General features: G+C 32.3%; 1 protein-coding gene and 1 long non-coding RNA gene across 9 annotated transcripts in view; one reads left to right on the forward strand and one right to left on the reverse strand.

The window, feature by feature from the left end:
* LOC129983656 (fasciclin-2-like) overlaps positions 1-18,485 on the forward strand; it is a 179,877-nt gene that overhangs the window by 155,784 nt on the left and 5,608 nt on the right. For 4 of the 8 annotated variants that reach the window (XM_056093218.1, XM_056093217.1, XM_056093220.1 and 1 more), the window contains exons 4-15: positions 99-368; positions 1,790-1,905; positions 2,594-2,747; positions 4,468-4,610; positions 4,694-4,850; positions 6,814-7,001; positions 7,921-8,026; positions 8,168-8,341; positions 9,287-9,540; positions 11,611-11,800; positions 13,006-13,222; positions 15,005-15,091. In XM_056093218.1, the coding sequence (XP_055949193.1) occupies positions 99-368; positions 1,790-1,905; positions 2,594-2,747; positions 4,468-4,610; positions 4,694-4,850; positions 6,814-7,001; positions 7,921-8,026; positions 8,168-8,341; positions 9,287-9,540; positions 11,611-11,800; positions 13,006-13,222; positions 15,005-15,091 (2,056 nt within the window). The remainder of the gene's footprint in view (positions 1-98; positions 369-1,789; positions 1,906-2,593; positions 2,748-4,467; positions 4,611-4,693; positions 4,851-6,813; positions 7,002-7,920; positions 8,027-8,167; positions 8,342-9,286; positions 9,541-11,610; positions 11,801-13,005; positions 13,223-15,004; positions 15,092-18,485) is intronic. The other 4 variants (XM_056093222.1, XM_056093221.1, XM_056093223.1 and 1 more) reach the window with 1 other exon arrangement.
* On the reverse strand, positions 98-16,715 carry LOC129983659 (uncharacterized). The gene is made up of 3 exons (XR_008785431.1): positions 16,423-16,715; positions 4,318-4,871; positions 98-1,044 (listed from the first exon to the last, which is right to left on the reverse strand). It is a non-coding gene; the product is annotated as an uncharacterized LOC129983659 (long non-coding RNA).

Consider the following 18,485-nt stretch of genomic DNA (forward strand, 5'->3'; position numbering starts at 1 on the left):
CATTGTTATATAATGAAGAAAATAATTGAAACAAAAGATTATACATACTACACTGCTCTTAAAATTTTTATTTAATTCACCCCTCACTTGCATTGCAGATGACATAAAATTCGAGAATTGTGAAGCCATTCAGAACCTGATCGTGGGGAAGAAGGGGTTCATCAGCTGTCGACCTGTTGGAAATCCTCAGCCGAGTATCAATTGGGAAAAGAACAAGCAGAGGGTACGATCTGAGCGCGTGGCGGTCACTCCGGCCGGCATAGAAATCTCTTCCGTCACTAAAGAAGATGAAGGACTCTACACCGTCGAAGCATTCGTGCCGGCAACTGGTACCAATAAATACAAAAACATCACCGTCAATGTCCTGAGTAAGACACTTATTCTTTAAAACGTTTTATACTTATTGTTTAGGGACCGCGGTGGCCAGTTGATAAGGTCTCGGCTTCGGAACAGGAGGGTTTCAGGCTCGAGTCCCGATTCCTCCGAAGAACCATCGTGTAAGCGTGTCTAGTGTACATTTGATCTGTCGAGGCTAAACTTCCTCTTGCTGGTGTGGTGTGGTGTGGAAGTTTGGAGAGGAGGTGCCAGCTCAGGTGTCGTCCTCGTCATTTGATCGCGGTTCAAAATGACGAGGTTCGTCCCAAAATGGCTCTAGTGTTGCTTTAAAAATGGGACGTTAATAAAACTGAACTATACTTATTGTATTGGCGAAATGAAACGCAAGTTCATTTGCCTCTTCTGAACTCGTATTTTTTACATCAGCTGAAAAGACACATATTCTAAAGATAAGCAACGGCTCACGCCACATATTCGATGAGAGGTAAAAGATTTTTGTAAGCTGTAACACAGCATGAACTCTTTTAACTACTGGGGAACGATACGAATCTTGATTCTATCTCTTCCTAAGTAAGTTCAACCAATTGGTTTGAAAGGCGTTAATACAGAAAGGAAATGTAGCTCGCTACAAAATTTGCTGCATTCCTTCTGCTCCAATTCTCTGTTGTTTATTCACACAATAGTATTCGAACGTTGCAGAAGATTCATCTGAAAGAGAACGCAGAATTAAAAAAAGTTCAAAATTTCAATTTGAAGTATTTTTCATGATAATTTTCATATTTTATTAGTGTTCATTATTTTTAAAATTCTTCCTTCTTAAATAAATTAGCGATAACAAGCTTAGGAAAAAAAACGATGTTTAATATTTAGTCGCAATGTCCGTGAATATAAATCTGGCAATTAAAAGTATAGATATCAAATGCACTCAACATTTTTAGAAAAGAAAACTATTGAGAAATAAAATTGATATATCTGAAAAACATTTTTAAAATATAAAATGATCTAAAATTGTTTTTGTGCAATAATATACTTCCAAGTTATTGAGGAAAATTTTGATTAGATTTTTAATTGAAAATCTAATTAAAGTTTTAATTCATTTCTTAGAGAATACCTAGTAAAACAAAGAAGTAACTACGTATCAAATTTAATTAATTCTATATCCTATTCTTTGCCTTGTAGAAAGCGTTTAATGTTGTTTTTTTCTCTCTCTCACTGTGCATTGCACTTCCCGCAATTTACATGTAGTGTGCATGTCTAGAAACATTATCATGTTAAAAATGAACACACAACTAGACTGCTTTTGACAAATGTTGTTGTTAGCTACTAAAGCATCAAATACCTCTTCAAAAATTGTTAGAAATTCATATGTAAATTTAAAAAAATCTTTATCTAATTGTATTATTATACATAATCCTTCCCAACTGGAATATAAGGTTCCATTTTCTATTCGTAGCTCCCCCAAGAATAATCGAGCTCCCTGAAGAATTCGTAGCTATCCAAGGGGAGGAGTACACCATCACCTGCGGCGCAGATGGTTCGGAGCCTCTCACCTACTCTTGGTTCGACCCTGTATGGAATTTTCTCTTTTTCTCATTTTTACACTTTAATTTAACTTGATTTGCTTCATGTTTCCTAAAATAAAATGTTCTGATTTATTATTCCAGAGAAGTAGAGTTTTGAAAATTTTGTACTTTTTGTATATTCTAAATGGCAATACAGTATTTCATCATCTTCAGAAATTAATAGTCAATCGATTCGTTTAGTTAAATTTTGATTCCACGTACCATGTAAAGTAGTGAAAATGAGTAAAGATTGATTCAAAATTGTATGTCATTTGTAATAATGAATTTTAAATGGAAATTTAACAGTAGAAAATGATTAATATTTTACAGAATTGTAAATGTGATAGAAACATTTATTTTTATTCCATTTATTTCTTAACGGAACTTCTACATTTGGTCATTCAAAAAAGAGAATGGAACAACATGCTTAAATTCCATATATATTTTTTTCTGTTCCAAAGATATTTTATTCTAACAAAGTAGATCAGTTTGAAAGAGTTCTTAATAATTAAATGACATGTATGTCATCAACTTTTCGAACTACTGTGCTTAAACCACCTTGGTATATGGTCAGTTACCATTGTTGTATTAAAAAGAAAATATCTGGCATTCATATTTTTTTTCGTTTATCAATATCCTTTGTCTAATGAATTATTTTGTTCAAATGCTCATGAAGAATTTGCACTTTCTCCCAGCAACTCCGTGACTTGAGCGCCGTGGAAGGATTTAAGGTGCAAGCTGGTCTCCTGACCATCTACCGTGTGGAAAGAAATGCCGGAGGGGAGTACAAATGTAAAGTAAGCAATCCTGCTGGTGAAGACGAGGCCATCTTTAGACTGGAAGTACAAGGTATGATTACTAATTAACCGATATGATTTGAATCGATTTGATTACTTCAAAGTTGATAATAAACATTCTAATAATTCGAATGAAGAGAAACTGGATCGGAACGTGATTGCAGCAAGAGAAGACAACAATTAATTTTCAAAATTGCAGTGAAGGAATTTTATATAGATATAATTTATATAATATGCAATCAATAATCAAACAATAAGTAATTTTAGTGAATAAAATAATAATTTTTTTTATAATTTTAATATTTAATAAACACATTATTTTGAAAAATACAATTTTCATACAACTACAGTTATACTATAAAACTTAATAACAAACATTAAAATTTGCATAAATAGATTCTCAGAGTCCTGCATAGTATGTGATTCCATTCGGGATGATTTTAAAAAAAAACCGTTCGTAATTAGCTATGATTTTGAATATTTGCATAAAAAAGATTAAAAAAAGCATTTATGAAACCAAAAAGTACCAGTTAAGTGACCAATTAAAAAAAATGAATATAGGGCTTTTTTGGATAAAAAGAGATATAAAGCAAAACTCTTCTAGTTTTTAGAGGTTTATCAAATGATTTGGCCGAAATTTTTAATTTACCCCTTATTTAAATGTTGTGATATTTTTAAAAAATCTTTCCAACCGTTGAAAAAAATAATAAATAAAATAAGGATCCTGGATTTATTGCAATGCATAAATACTTCCTCGTGCCTGATAACCAGCTCATAATGAGTTTCTCCTGAAAGTCTTGAGGTTGTTTTGAGAACAATTTCTTTTTCACTGGCTTCCGACTGTAATCTTGTCGTCTCAATTTCTGCTCATCAAACGCAAGATGAAGCGTCTAGACTAGATTTTTATGTAGGAAAGTAATGCGAGGGAAAAGTTTTTCAGATTGATTTGACTTGATGGCCGTTGAAGAGTTAATGTTCTGCTTTCCCGAATTCTACACGCAGGGCTGCTTGCTGTGACAAAATTTTTGAGACACAATTTTTTATACTGAAGGATATTTTACGTGGAAAGATGGGGGGGGGGGCATTTTACTTTTGACTTTATACCCTTAAATTTAAATTCAAAATATTATAAAAAGTAAAAAAAAAAAATCTCACCCATAGGGAATGCAAATTTGGGGGATCCCTTACAAACTTGGCTATTCTTCACACTTATTTATTTATAGGTAGTTATATAAGTTTATAAATATTGTATATTACTTTCAATTGGAATAATAACATTTAATTGCAAATGGCCTTTAAGAAAATTGTTTTTGATCTTGATTATTAAAAATTTAAGCAAAATGGCATTTAGTTAAACACAAAGTAATTCAAAAACGAAACTTCACAGAACTGTTGATTTGTCAGCCAACCGAGGCGGGGAATAGAACGATTGGAAAGCATGAAGAAAGTATACAACTAAGATTAATGTTCAGGAATTTAAATGATTATTAATGTTCGTTTGAATATATTCAGATATATAACCTTTATAAATCAATTGAAAGTGAAAAATGAGAACTTTAAAAATATCGAAAAAACAAACAAACAAACTAAGTCTCTAGGCTTTCCAAAATTATTTGCTTTACCTGTTTGATAATCAGGTCCATGCCTCAACGTCAGAATACATCTTTATTATATTCTGACTGAAAAATGAACTTTAATTGACTAAAAGCGATTACTGTCTGTGCTGAAAGAAGGGTTAAAAATAAATTTTAATATTTAAAATATCCCCCTAGTGCGTCCGAATATCGTGCAATTGGAGAATCTAACCCGAGAGGAAAACAGCATCGCCGAACTGGAATGCAAAGCAGAGGGTGTTCCGAGGCCTGTGCTATCGATCAGGAAAGACAACTCATTCCAGCCCCTGCAGGATGGACAAGTAAGCATGTCAATCATTTTTATGTAATAATAGCACGCACTTTGATTTCCCAAATATTAAGGAGCGCTTCGTGTTTTTTGCAGGACGAGCGCATTGTACTGGAAGAAGTAGAAGAGGGCGAATTCAGCATTCTTCGACTTCGTATCTCGAGTCTGAAGCGATCGGATGATGGCCTGTACTTCTGCAAGGCTTCCAACGCTGCGGGCGATTCTGAGAAGGCCGGACACATAGAAGTGCAGTGTAAGTGCTCTTTCTCATAACCTGGGGAGGAATAAAAACCATTTTAAACTAAATAAGAGTGCACAATTTAATCTCTTAAGAACTGTATATATTTCATCTGAAAGATATGACTTTTCTAACTTCTTTTAACTTTAAAATTATTTCAAAAATAGCTTCTAGAAATTTACAACAATTCGACAAAATAAAGCTTTTGAATAGATTCATGAAGGTAAACAGCGTATTGATCATTATTTTAAAGTTTCTTTAAAATCTCAAAATACTATGTTGTTAAATTTATGGGCTTGATGAGAAATACTGCCGTTTGAACTCTGCAAATTATTTTTAGTCTATTGCAAAGAACTTTTTTTTAAAAGCTTGATTATTCACTGAAGTGACAAAAGTCGTGGGATACCTTTTAACAGCGTGTCGCATTCCCTTTTATCCAACGAAGTGAAGCAATTTGACTTGGCATGGACTCAACAAGTCGTTGGAAATCCTCCTACAGAAATATTAAGCCATGCTGCTTCTGTAAATATCCATAATTGCAAAAATGTTGCCGGTGCAGTATTTTGTGTACGAACTGACATCTCGATTATGTCCCATAAATGTTCTACGGGATTCATGTCGGGCGACCTAGATGGCCATATAATTCGCTGTAATCGTCCAGAATATTCTTCAAACCAAGTGCGAACAGGCGAAAGGGCACATTGTCATTCATAAAAGAATTTCATTGTTGTTTGGATACATGAAGTTCATGAATGACTTCAAGTGGACTCCATGTAGCTGAACATAACTATTTACAGTCATTGATCGGTTCACCTGGATCAGAGAACCCAGTCCATCCCATGTATAAACATCCCACACCATTACAGAACCAGAACAGTGCCAGTGCAATTTAAGAACAGGCTTCATGGAGTCTGCACCACACTCGAACCCTACCATCAGCTCTTCCCAACTGAAATCAATCTGACCAAACCGCGGTTTCCCAGTCGTGTAGTGTTCAATTGATATGGTCACGAGCCATGAGGAGGCGTTACAGACGATGCCATGCTATTAGTAAAGGTACTCGAGTCGATCTTTTGTTGCAGTAACTCTTTAAAGCAAAATTTCGGCGCGTTATCTTCACAGACACGTACGTTGTACGTCCCACATTGATTCATGGTATTATTTTATTCAAATCTGCTTATCTGCTAAAAATGACAATTCTATGGAAACGTCGTTGGTTTATATCTTGATTTGCAGGCGATGGGAGGTTTCCTGAAATTAGGGGCTCTTGGTGCTTTCTTGACTCATTGGATCTCGGAATACTGAATTCCCTAACAATTGCCTAAATGGAATGTTCCATGCGTCTAGACCCATATATTATTTCGCGTTCAAAGTTTGGTGATTCCCGTCGTGCAGCCATAATCACGTCAGAAACCTTTTCATTGGATTCACTTGATTACAGATGAAAGCACTGCCAATGCACTGCCCCTTTATATATTTCTTTATCCGATACTACTGTTATCTGTATATTTGCATATTGCTGTCCTATGATTTTTTTCACCGCAGTGTATAATAGAAAATCTAGTGTAATTTGAAAATTTTACTACTTTCTGATTTCCAGTTAAACAGGTTTGTAATTGAAATTGGATGAAGATGAAGCTGTTAATTCTTAGCATATTCTATTTTTAAAAAAAATTTAATCCTTATACTTCCTTTTGGTTTTCGAGCTGCTCCTTTAATTATTATTGTTTGCCGTTGAAAATAATATTGACTATCTGCAGTTATTTATCGATGCTAAAATTTCTTCATCAAAAGAGGAGGAAAATATTAATTTTAAATCTAAATTTGTATTGGATCGAATCTAAGCTGGTGTTTTTTTTTTTTTTTTTTTTTTTTTTTAACCTTTTCTAATATGGAATGTACGTTGTGCCTATTGATAAAAAAAAATCCTGAATGAGCCATTGTTTCAATTTGTTATTAACTATTCTCTTCCTTTCAGTCAAGCCAGACATGAATTTGACACCAACCACAACGGTGAAGGCCTGGTCTGCTAATCCAGCCAACTTGTCGTGCGTTGCTGAAGCAAATCCAAACGCAACTTTAACCTGGAAATTTCAGAACGAACTGATTGATCCATCTGATGAGAGATACAAAATTTATGGCGGTGTTTCTTATGGAAGCCTTCTGGTAAGTTTTTATTTTGTGCAAAAATTTTTAACCTTTTTCGGATGTAGTACTATGGAAATTTTTTTCTTCTTCTCGTATGTATATTGTGCCATTAAGCATCTAAAATTTTAATTCTCCTTAGATTTTTTTTGCCATCTAAATTTCAAGTAGATGTTTCCTACTTGACCTCTTCAATTCTGTTGCATAATCATGTATACCTTATTTTATATATGTGAGAATATTTATACAGCGTTTGAAATATTGCATCACTTATTATCCTGTTGCTAGTTGATAAGAATGGGGATAAGAAGTAGCTAATATAAACTGGCCTTGTGCTCCCCTCCCATGCACAACCTCCTCGAACAGAACCAATCGGGGCAGAAATAGATCCTTCTAACTATTGCAGTATTCGAAAAAGGGAGGGATCATTTCCTATTTTCTCAAGATTTTATCTTCATCTGAAATTAAAATCTGTAAACATTTTCAATCTGTGAAAATTATACATAATAAGAACTCACAATATCATGAATTCAATGAGCCCTCACTTTAATCGACGGAAAGACGTCCATTCAATCATTCAGGTTTTAAACAACACTTAAAACATCGAGTTAATTTAACAGTTAGTAATTGAAATTTTGCTGTACAATGCATGAAATGTAAATGTCAGTACTATATTAATGACAAACTCTTTTTTGTGAGCCTTAGAAGAGTTAAAAGATTTTGTTGAAATGTCTACCTTATGTTTTTTTTTCCCCAAAAAAATTTAGTACATAAATAAAACAATGTCCACCAAATTTAAGAATTTTAAAATGGAAAATTTATTGTAACTGATAAATCTCGAAGAAAAATTCTATGATTTATATAATCTGAAAGTCGTTTGCTTTCAACCAAATGATTATTTTATTATTTTCAATTTCAATAAATGAGCCATTTCTGGTAGGTCCATACTGATAAGAAAACTCAATTTGAGATCTTCGGAATGTATACCTGCGAAGCTAAGAATGCGATCGGCGATAACTCCATCAACATATATTTAGAAGAAGCAAGTAAGTAGATGTAATGTTAGTTTTGTTTCAGAAACTTCATTTTCACACAGACTCGATTCATTAAAAAATGCTTTTTAAGTGCACTTTAAGGAGCTCATAATTTTAGGATCTAATCTCTTCCGTCGCATGATCTTTTCACAGCTGAACCTGGCCAAGTTACTCAGATCGTCTTTGACAAGGTCACCTCCACAACCATAACTTTCCGCTTAATGGGCCCTGGGAATACAGGAGGCTTGCCTATAACTCATTATATTATGAAGTATAGAAATGCAAACGACCCAGAGCAAAATTCCGTGCTTGTTGAATGGGCAAAAGGTATGGGTGTCTTTCTTTCACTCACTTCTGTGTCATTTTATTAGTTTTATATTTTTAATCTATTTTTTAAATTCATTTTCTAATGTGCTAAGTTTTTTGAATGTTGCAAACTCGAATGCACTCCTGAAAACGCTCTGAATATTTCAATATTTTTAGAGCTAAATGGTTTCGTTTGATTAAATTTTGATTCATACGATTGTCTCCACCAAGTAGTGAAGATATGATATAAAAATTAATTTTAAAATATCATATCGTATATAAAAAGAAATTATAAAGGAAAAAAATGAGATATTCAATTTTTTTTAGAACTTTAATAAGAGCACTTTTTTGGAATTGAAAGTATTCAGTTTTTGAATTTCTTTTGTGTGTGTGTTTATTTTATTTTTTTATGATTGATGCAATTTTTAAATCCCTAATGCGTTATTTTTTTTTCCATTCCAGATTGAAAGCATTTAGATTTTAAAATCTTTTATACATTTTTAAAAATATTTTTAGGTATTGAATTGCTTAGCTTTTTAATTCTTAGTTTTTTTAATGCTTTTATATTGATTATATGCCCATAGTAAATATCTTAATAGTTTTTATGATTCTCTATTTAACTTTTATCTTTAGTGTATACCTGTTATAAATTTTTTAATTCATTCTGTAACTGGGATTTTTTATGTGTCGTACATTTTCTTTTTAAACAAATGTTTCCTTTCTTGCCAAATTAATAAAGGCATTTAAAAGGGTGCGAAATCTTTGACAACTGATTTCAAGAAGAAAAGAAAATAGTTGAGAAACCACCTCCCAACAGAGGATAAATGCTCTTGTAACCAAATATCGCAATAACGAGTATCTTAAATTGTGATATAAAAATGTTTATATAAAGACAAATGTCAGAATTTTTCTACAAAAGTTAGTTTTTTTACGAACTGTTATAAGGGAACAATGCTTCGTTTTCAGACACTCCTTACATTCTGAGTGACCTGAAGCCCAGAGCTAAGTACCACTTTAGCGTTGCTGCACGGAATGTGGTTGGGGACGGTCCCTGGAAGAACGCCGATTACATCATGCCCGAAGAGACGGTGCCCGAACCTCCGACCATCATCACGGAGCAGGAGACCATCTCCAATTTTCCAGACCGATTTGAAGTGAGGTGGGAGGTGCCAAACGACAACGGAGAGCCCATTACACAGTTTGAAGTGCGCTATTTCAAGGTGAGGTTATACAATTGTTGCTAAGTATATTATCAAGTGTTGCAGGTGCATTTAAGACAGTGAGAATTAATAATTTAATTTTAGTCTGAAGATAAAATGAGAAAGAGCATTTGACTCCCTGTTCCTTTTTTTCTTTGAACTTAATATCGCTTGGAGTAAATTTATCAATCATTCTATTAGGAAATGTAGATGACATAGCGGGTATGCATTCCTTTTTCACCCCCGTTTCATATTTGGCTTTAAAAAAAAATGATACAATCCCTTAAGATTGGCACCTGGAGTATGTAAACCCCTCCTTCTCACACCCCTTCCCCAATCATTGTGACACTTCTCTGATTTCATACGACTAAGGCTATAAGCAGGAAAAACGACGGAAGAGAATGCAACTGATTAGTTTTCTAACAAAGAATCGCGCGATTCGATTAAAAAGCAGCCCAAGTTAGGGGTTGAAAACCACTTTTTCGTAGCTATTGAAAACTCTTCCAATATTAAAGGCGTCCATTATAATGCAGTGATAATTCGACTTTCGAATTATCACTGCATATAAATCTGATCTCTTATCTTCAACGAGGAAATGCCAATTTCACCGCCACATTTTCCAACCCTTTTTAGCTGGATAGACTATGATAGAACCTTTACGCATTCGGCTGAGATTATCACTTCTTGTAAGAAATCAATGATACATTGATAAGCAGTCAAAACTTCTCTCAAAATTCGCAATCTATACATGCATTATGAAAAGTAAGTTATTGATTTCTTTTTTTCACTTTCTCGTATATGAAGTATAGAGAAAGTATTTATTGTAATCAGAAAAAAATCGAGCCATTTAATAAATGCACACGTTTTAGACCTTCTGAGTTCGAAAAACAAATTTTTGGCATTGTGTGCGTCTGTGTGTGAGTGATAAAGATAACTGATAAACGCCTTGAGTTAAACCGATGACGGTTCTTGCACCAAATGTGTGGAATTCTTTCAAATTTTTTCCTGTTTGACACTTCGAATATAAGCTAACACATTTACGAAGAGAAGCTAGATAAATAAAATTCGGTACATACATTTAAAATTTATAATGTAAACACCTATCAAATTTTGAGCCTAATCGAACAAAAGTTTGAACTTCTGTCGATCTGTGCTTTCAGAAGTATATATATGCGATAACACAAAGATGCAATAAATATCAAATTTGGTATGCGATTTTGCGATTGCAATTATACTTATCAGTTATTTTTCTACAATTGTATTTTGTTTCCAATCGGTCCAGAAAAATGCGTCTAAAACACAAATCTGATTTTTGGATGTTATTAACCGTGTGCTAGGAATTAGTCGCAAAAAATTTCGAGAATCACCGATAGATCCAGTAAAAATGCTAAATTCACACCAAAGGTTAATATTTTGTAATTATTGTACATCAGTGCCATCCAAGGTATTCTGTGCCTTACCTTAGGTCCACAATTTTTTGCGAAGGGGTGGGGGGTAACCCCTTCGTTAGAGAGTAAGGGAGGAAGTTCCAGAGAGAATACACCCACTGTTTAGTATTTTTGTAAAATATAATTTTGATTTTGTATTTTAATAGATTAAGTGATATTTCCAAAATACGTTATAAAATTATTCGTACTGTAGCAAAATTCCACATTTCCTGTATAATGTATTGGTACTACTTGCAGTATATATTTTCTATCGATATTTTATTTTTGACGATAATCTCTGTTTTGTTAAAAAGTTCTATGAGTATTTCTTAAATTTTCTCTAATACCAAAAATGTATTCGAAACGCTTTAAGAAATTTTTAATGTAAGGAACTGGATTTAGTTTCCTATAATTTTTCAATCATGAAATTCAATGCAAATTTATAAGAATTTCAGGAAAACCAAAATTAAGCTTTCTTGTAGAATTTTTTTTTAAGAATATCAATGACTAAAATTACTATTTCAGGCTTTATTAAAACTGAAAATTTACATATAAAATAGATGAATTTCTATCGCTTATAAGATAATATCTTACGTGATAGTTTTTAGTTTTTGTATGGAGTCTTTTTGCGTTATAGACATATTGACGCGATTTTTATTTTCAGGTTGAGCGAGGAATTAATGGCTGGTCGCAAAAGGACAAGGCAATTGAAAGAATTATTCGAAGCTGGGAAAGTAATCCTTCGTACGAGTTGGTTGGACTTTATCCAGATACTTATTACAAAATTGAAATCCGGGCTACTAACAAGATTGGCAACAGTCTGCCGGAATCGGTGGTTATTAGGACAAGAGCAGGTAAACACTGATTACTTTGGTCGTAGGAAATAATTATTTCCTCTCTTTACATTATCTGTTGTTTTGTGTTAGCTTAAAATATTGTTCAAATTTTCCACACTGTGTTTTTTTTCTTCCGTATTTGAAATAAGATTTTTCAGAAATCAGTTTTGATTTTTATTTTGCATTAAAAAAAACAGCCCTAAACCAAAATTACAAAAATTTGCGCTTTGAATATCTTTTTAGCTAATAATTTTTTTAAAAAAGATTTGATTATTTAAAGTTTGAGTGTTGCAAGATCCTCCCTTTTTTTATTTAAATTTGAATCTTTAATTAAAATTGATGCAAGTTTAAAAACTTAAATCAGTATGCGTATCAGTTATTTTTTTTTCTCGATATAATTATTCTAGAAAATTATAAAACTGATTGCATATCTCTGGCAGTAGAATTTTTCTCTCCATAAATTAAAGATTATTTACAAATAATGTTCTTTTAATTAATATTTTTTTAATATCTTCTACAGTGTTTAAAAAATTTATGCAAAAACTTTCACAAACAAATACTGTTTGAATAGTAATTAAACTACAACTTTGAATTGAAATGACTTCTTAAAAGATTACTATGAATGACTGCAATGAGAGAGTGTATAAAAAATAAAAATGTTTAACATCTATTCAAATCAATAGAACTGAACAAACAAATTCTAAAAACTTAAGAAATTTATAATTTTATTTTAAAATGTCTTCCATGTTGTCATATTTAACTCTAAATGGTGTTTTTATTGTTAAGAATTAATATTTATTTAGTTAACTTCCATAGAAATATTCTTGGATTTTATCTTCAACATTCAAAAACCGACCTCGGCCATTATCATTATGTTTGATGCAAAAGCTGTATATAAAGCGAATTGTGTACTGCATTAGACATCTTATGCATTGGATTTGAATCTGTACAGTTTCTATTTTTGGAGTCATATTAAAGATTTTGCCAGCTCAGATACTGTCCTCGTTATCTGACCGCGGTTCAAAATCACGAGGTCCGTCTCAAAATAGCTCTAATTGTTTTAAAACGGAACGTTAATATTACTAAACTAACTTTTAATTAAATATATTTTTTCAACGTTTCTTTTTTTTTTTTAGAGTTAAAAAAAAATAACATTCTATATGCTTGAGGGAGGTATCCTGTTTCATGCATGCGTGGTAATTATTCTGAAATTGTCGTTCCAGGCGAAGTGAATGATGGTCATACGAGCATGCTGGACGAGCCCACAGTCTCCCTCCCCGTCATCATTGCGATTGTTCTGGTCGCACTCTTTGTCGTGCTGGTCATCCTGGACATCACGTGTTTCTTCAGATTCCACTGTGGACTCCTGTACCTGTTGAGATATCGCACTTGTGGGAGATCGTCAGAGAAGATGCAGGGAGTGGAGGAAGGCAGAGCTTGGTAAGGTCTCAACTCCTCCTCGTGAATGAATTGCAATTGCTCTAGGCATTCATAGATAGAAAGTAAAGCACTGTTGCAGCGTTTCTCATTTATAAAACCTTTCATCACAACCTTTGTAATAGTGAAGCACTTCGCTTAGAAGATGCGGAGCTTCGGTTAGACATTTTCTTCCTCCCTTTTAAAATTATTCGATTTTCTTAGTCATTATTTCGCCTTTCTTAATAATGAAAAAAGAAAATCGAACTAAAAAGGCTAGTTAACATTTTCTTCCCTGTCTTTTTAAAATAAAGGAAGCAAGGCAGGCAGCATTTCTGGAAGCATATCATGACTAGAGGGTGGGATAAGAACACTGAAAGTGGCGCTTCATCCATCTGATGAGTGAGCGACTCTCGAATTCTTGTGTCACCGAAAACGTGAAGCACTTTCACCGAAAGATAAAATTGAAATTTATGAGCGCATGATCAATATTCAAAATAAGCAATAAAGTAACAATTTTTTTTCACTTTTATAAAAAAAAGCATTAATTTAAAAATTTAATAATTATTTCCAATCTTTAGTTTTATTAAACTGCTTTCTTAAAAAAAAAAAAAAAATTGAAATTATTTTTTTGCAAGTAAATCTGAATGAATAGCATTAAATTTGTATTAACTGACGTTATTTTTAAAATGTCAGTTTTGCGTCATTTTGCGTTGGCCCCTTGAAAGACGTATAAACGGTGCTTTGCTATACTTGTATGGGACTGTTTTGGATTATAAAGAATGAAATTCTTTTAAGAAATTTTTTTTTCCTATGTGATTCTTTCTAGAATCGGTGACAACTAAAGCCGATAAAGTCACGAAATTTTTAGGATATATACATTGCACTCAGTTTTCAAACTGGCATAATTCCATAAACGGCTTTATTAGACCTGGAGAGAAAAGATTCGTGAAAATTTCGATCACGACATTAATTATTAAATTTAAATTAATATTATTCTCTCCATTTCCCCATCCCGCTTCAAATATGTAGAATTTTGGGCAAGGCCATGCGCACAACGAGCGTCGCGTAATTATTATCAACGAGCGTAATTATTTTGGAGTTCCTCACGTGATCATTTTTTGCTTCGTTGTATCGGAGGAAACTCGAGTCTGCATTTTAGACCAATTAAATCGCATTTTGAGGCAAAACTACAATTTTGGTTACACACACCAAATTGTACACCTGTCACTTACAGCGGTTTTCATTTCCCGTGCTCACAGGCAGAGAGATATAATTCCATGGATGTGTTTTTCAGGTTTAATTTTTTGGCATGAAACGTGCAAATTATCAATTTTGAGACCGATGTTTGTTCTGACAGTTACAGTATTTATATGTTTCATGTATGAGAAAGTACGAGTGCTTTGGTGGAAAATGGAGTGTCATTTGGACTGGAGCTTGACTTTCAGAGTGGCGACTGACAAATAACAACAATAACATGAGAGGAATTATTGGATTCCGCGTGCAAACAAAATGATGTTGGTATTTAATTCTGATTGTAAACTTAGTTATAGCCAGGTTTCCATCTCTTCACCGTTACAATTGAAACATGCTGCTAAAATGCTTGTTAATAAATACTGCATCTTGACTAGACAGCTAGAATATGTTAATGTCATTTATAACCATAGAATCCTGAACTGCTTTTTTTTAAATACTTCTTAGGTTGAATTATATCAACATGAAATGGTAAGTTCATGTTGTTGATTAATGATAAATACTTAACATGAGGAGTAATTGTTTGGTTCATCATTTTTCTTTCTTGCTTAGCGTTAAGGAGGTTTCCACTGCAAACAACGGAAAGATTAAATCAGAATTAAGGTCACCATCTTCTCCAGACCAACTACCGCCTCCTGAGTAAGACCAAATGCATCATCTTTTGCATGCCGAGACGCATGATTTGCTTTTTTTGTAGCACAGAGCATGCCCAGCACTTGCGGAATATCAGCACCAGTGCCTCCTTTTTTTTTTTTTTTTTTTTTTTTTTTAATAACAGAAACTAACCCTAACAAATTAACAATTTGTCTCACTCTGGAAATTTTGTCATACAACGGAACATAGCTTTTTCGAACATTTGTAATTCAAATTTTATCCGCAATTCCTTGAATTTCTATTAACATGGAGTTAAAATATTATTTCGAATTTATTAGGGTTAATTCGAAGCCGAAACTAAACATTTTTATTATTTCGGAATTATTTAGCCCATACTATTTTTTCTTTGATGGTAATTGAATAATTTTTAAGGCTTTTGTTGCTCTCGGAGATTTTACCGCTGTGCATTGTTTTTGCAACAAAACATTTCTCACTTAGGGAAAATAAGGACCGACTTTGTTAGATGTTCTTGTTTCTATTCAAAAATTTTAATTATGGACAGAGTTTAAATATGAGTTCATCAATAGAAGGCAATAATTTTTAAATTAATAAATGGCAGTAAAGATTTATTTTTAATTATTAACTTTTTTCATTAATATTATAAACATAATAATTAGTGACATAACTCATTTTAACAGAAATAAATAAATTTAATAATTAATAAGTAGCAATTCGAATGCAATGCTGCAAAAAAAGTTTCAAAATAAATTACATTTAATTTCTTCTTAAAAGATATCCTCTTTTTTATAGTATTTTTGGGTGAATATAATGCATAACAGCAAAAACTCTCAAACTAATTAAGCGCCTTGAAAATTATTTTATGCTTACTAAGAACACAAGGTATAGAAGTATTTACCTAATAAACGAAAATTTTTTTTAAAAAAAATTAGGTTTAATCTCAAATCAAAAATTAATTCAAATTATATTTCAAAATTATGTTAGTAATTTAAAGGCCTAGTGAAAAATTCGGATTCAAATCGCTCGAATTAGCCAAGTTCCATTGTAATAAGATTCTTCCGGTATATTTGACTTGTTTAGATTAAAAGTCATTCCTCCTTGAAAACTTAAGATTTCTTGCAGAAGATAATAAAAACTCTAAAGGCTTATAAAGAATGCGTAGAGCTTTCAAGTTGATAAGTAAAATCTTGTAATTTCATATATTGGAAACGTAATTGTTTGACCGATGTTGGAGAAAGTCTGCTCAAAACGCCGAATAATAATATTTTATAGCACAAATTACTGTTATGTCTGAATGGTTCGAATCTGGCTAGATATACTTCTATATAACAACATTTTAGCCATAAAATAATACTTACCAATTCATTTTCCCTGCTCTGATTACTCGACAATGAAGCCAATAATCAATGCAACTGCAACTGTGAGCATATGTAGGGTTATTCTAAACAATTGCCCTGGTTACAATTGGTTGTAATAACTTCCTTGTAAACAATGATTGGAAGAGAAAGTTTAAAGTTTTGTTGCGTGCTTAATAAGTAATTGCTTACCGAGACAAAAGCACGTGAAGGGTCATCTCTGCATGACCTTCACTGCTGCAGACGAAGGAAGTTCGTCGGCACGTCAAAACTGCGCACATTTTATCTGCTTAAAATAATCTTCCTATTGACTCTGGATGTATTGGCATATTTTAGAGAAGAGAAAATGCACTGTCGCGACAAGTACGGTCCGTGCCATGGCGGATGTCCGACTAAGCCATTGGCTAGAAACACTTGATTGATAAAGGAGTAAGCAGCTCTGTTTTAAAAAGTTGTTTTTGGTTTAATAGCTAAATAAGTTTGTAAAAAATTAAATTTTATCAATTATAAAGCATATAAAGATAGGGCGAACACTGTTTCAAGTAAAATTGGCCAGATTCCTAGTTGTTTTATCATGGTCACTCAGTTATTGAATATCTGGTTAAATAATATAGGGATATAAAAATGGATGTTGTGCAATCATGAGTTTAAAAAAATCGCATAAACATTTTTACAAAAGTATTGAAACAAAAGCTTAACCCAAAATAAATAATAAATATGTTGAATAAGTTAAAAAAAAAAACATGTGAAACTAAATTGAACAAAATGAAGGGCCTTATAATGTGCATTGCCTAAGGCAGCAAAAAGCCTTGATTCTTCACCGTGTTCTTGTGACAACGGATAGAGACACAAATGACTTTTTAAACTTTTTCTGTTCAAGTTTTATTCCCGGTCATTATTTATCAGGAAATTATTGCCCCTTGTAGTCGGAGTAATCGTTTATTATTATCGCCCTTTATTAATAAAGCGGTTAATATTTTACAATATTTTTATTGATGAGAATGAATTGCTCAAAACAAGTTACTTAAATTACAGTGCCATTATTTATTTTTTCAGTGAGTGTGATTGTTTATATTGCATTTTCTTCAATTACCATCAAACTCTAGTTGAAGCAAGCAATTTGGAAATCGATTTAATGAAATAACGCCGTCCTTTGAATAATGAACTTACAAGATCAGTTATTACCACTGAATGTTTTGCATGTTCTCTTTGCATTGCTTTCTTGCATCTGTTACCTCTTCCTTTTGCTATGCTTTTATCCAGCTTTTGCTTTATATATGTGTGTCGTAGCTATGTAGTAATTTTAATCTTATTAAACTTTTCATACTTGAAATTTCATTACTTTTTTTTAATATAACAAAATTTGAAATAAACAAGATTTAAAAAAAATAAACCGATACATGATTTTTTTTTTTTTTTTTTTTTTTACATTTCAATGTTGCGAAAAAAAAGTGACGAAACTGTTTTTGAATTCCGAAATTTCATAAAAGGAATTTCGAAAGAGAAACCAAAATTTTTAATTCATAATTATAAATACTGAAATTTGAACTGAAAAATATTTTTTATTAATTTCGATAAAGCTATAACAGTTTTTTTTTTATTTGCGACCTTTTATTTTTGGAGAATTTTATTTTTAAACATGCTGATTTAAAAGTTTATTAATGTGCATAAAAACTGATGAAATATGTTTTCTTATCGATAAAAGAAAGCTAAATTTGTAATTAAAAAAAATTACTTAGCATTGAAATATTAGAATGCCATAATGTGTTTTATCAGATGAAATGTTTTCTGCAAAAGTAAATTTTAAAAAGATAAAATTTTAATTGTTAAAATCCTATTTTGATGTATAAGGTGCGCTCAAATGAAATGTGTTTCCTGCAGATTTCTCTGCTTCATGCCTGTACTCGTTGGAGGAAAATCCGGTGTAAAGCGGTGAAGCTACAAAACAGGAAGTATCATTTCTTCCAAACAAGATTAGGCAACGTTATTCCTGCTTTTTTGCAGAATCGATATTTAGAGTCCAATGGATGTACGTAGAGTTTAATGCATCTCGCGAAATGCAGTTT

The sequence above is a fragment of the Argiope bruennichi genome, chromosome 9 (genome assembly GCF_947563725.1).
Source record: "Argiope bruennichi chromosome 9, qqArgBrue1.1, whole genome shotgun sequence".
Taxonomy (NCBI): domain Eukaryota; kingdom Metazoa; phylum Arthropoda; class Arachnida; order Araneae; family Araneidae; genus Argiope; species Argiope bruennichi.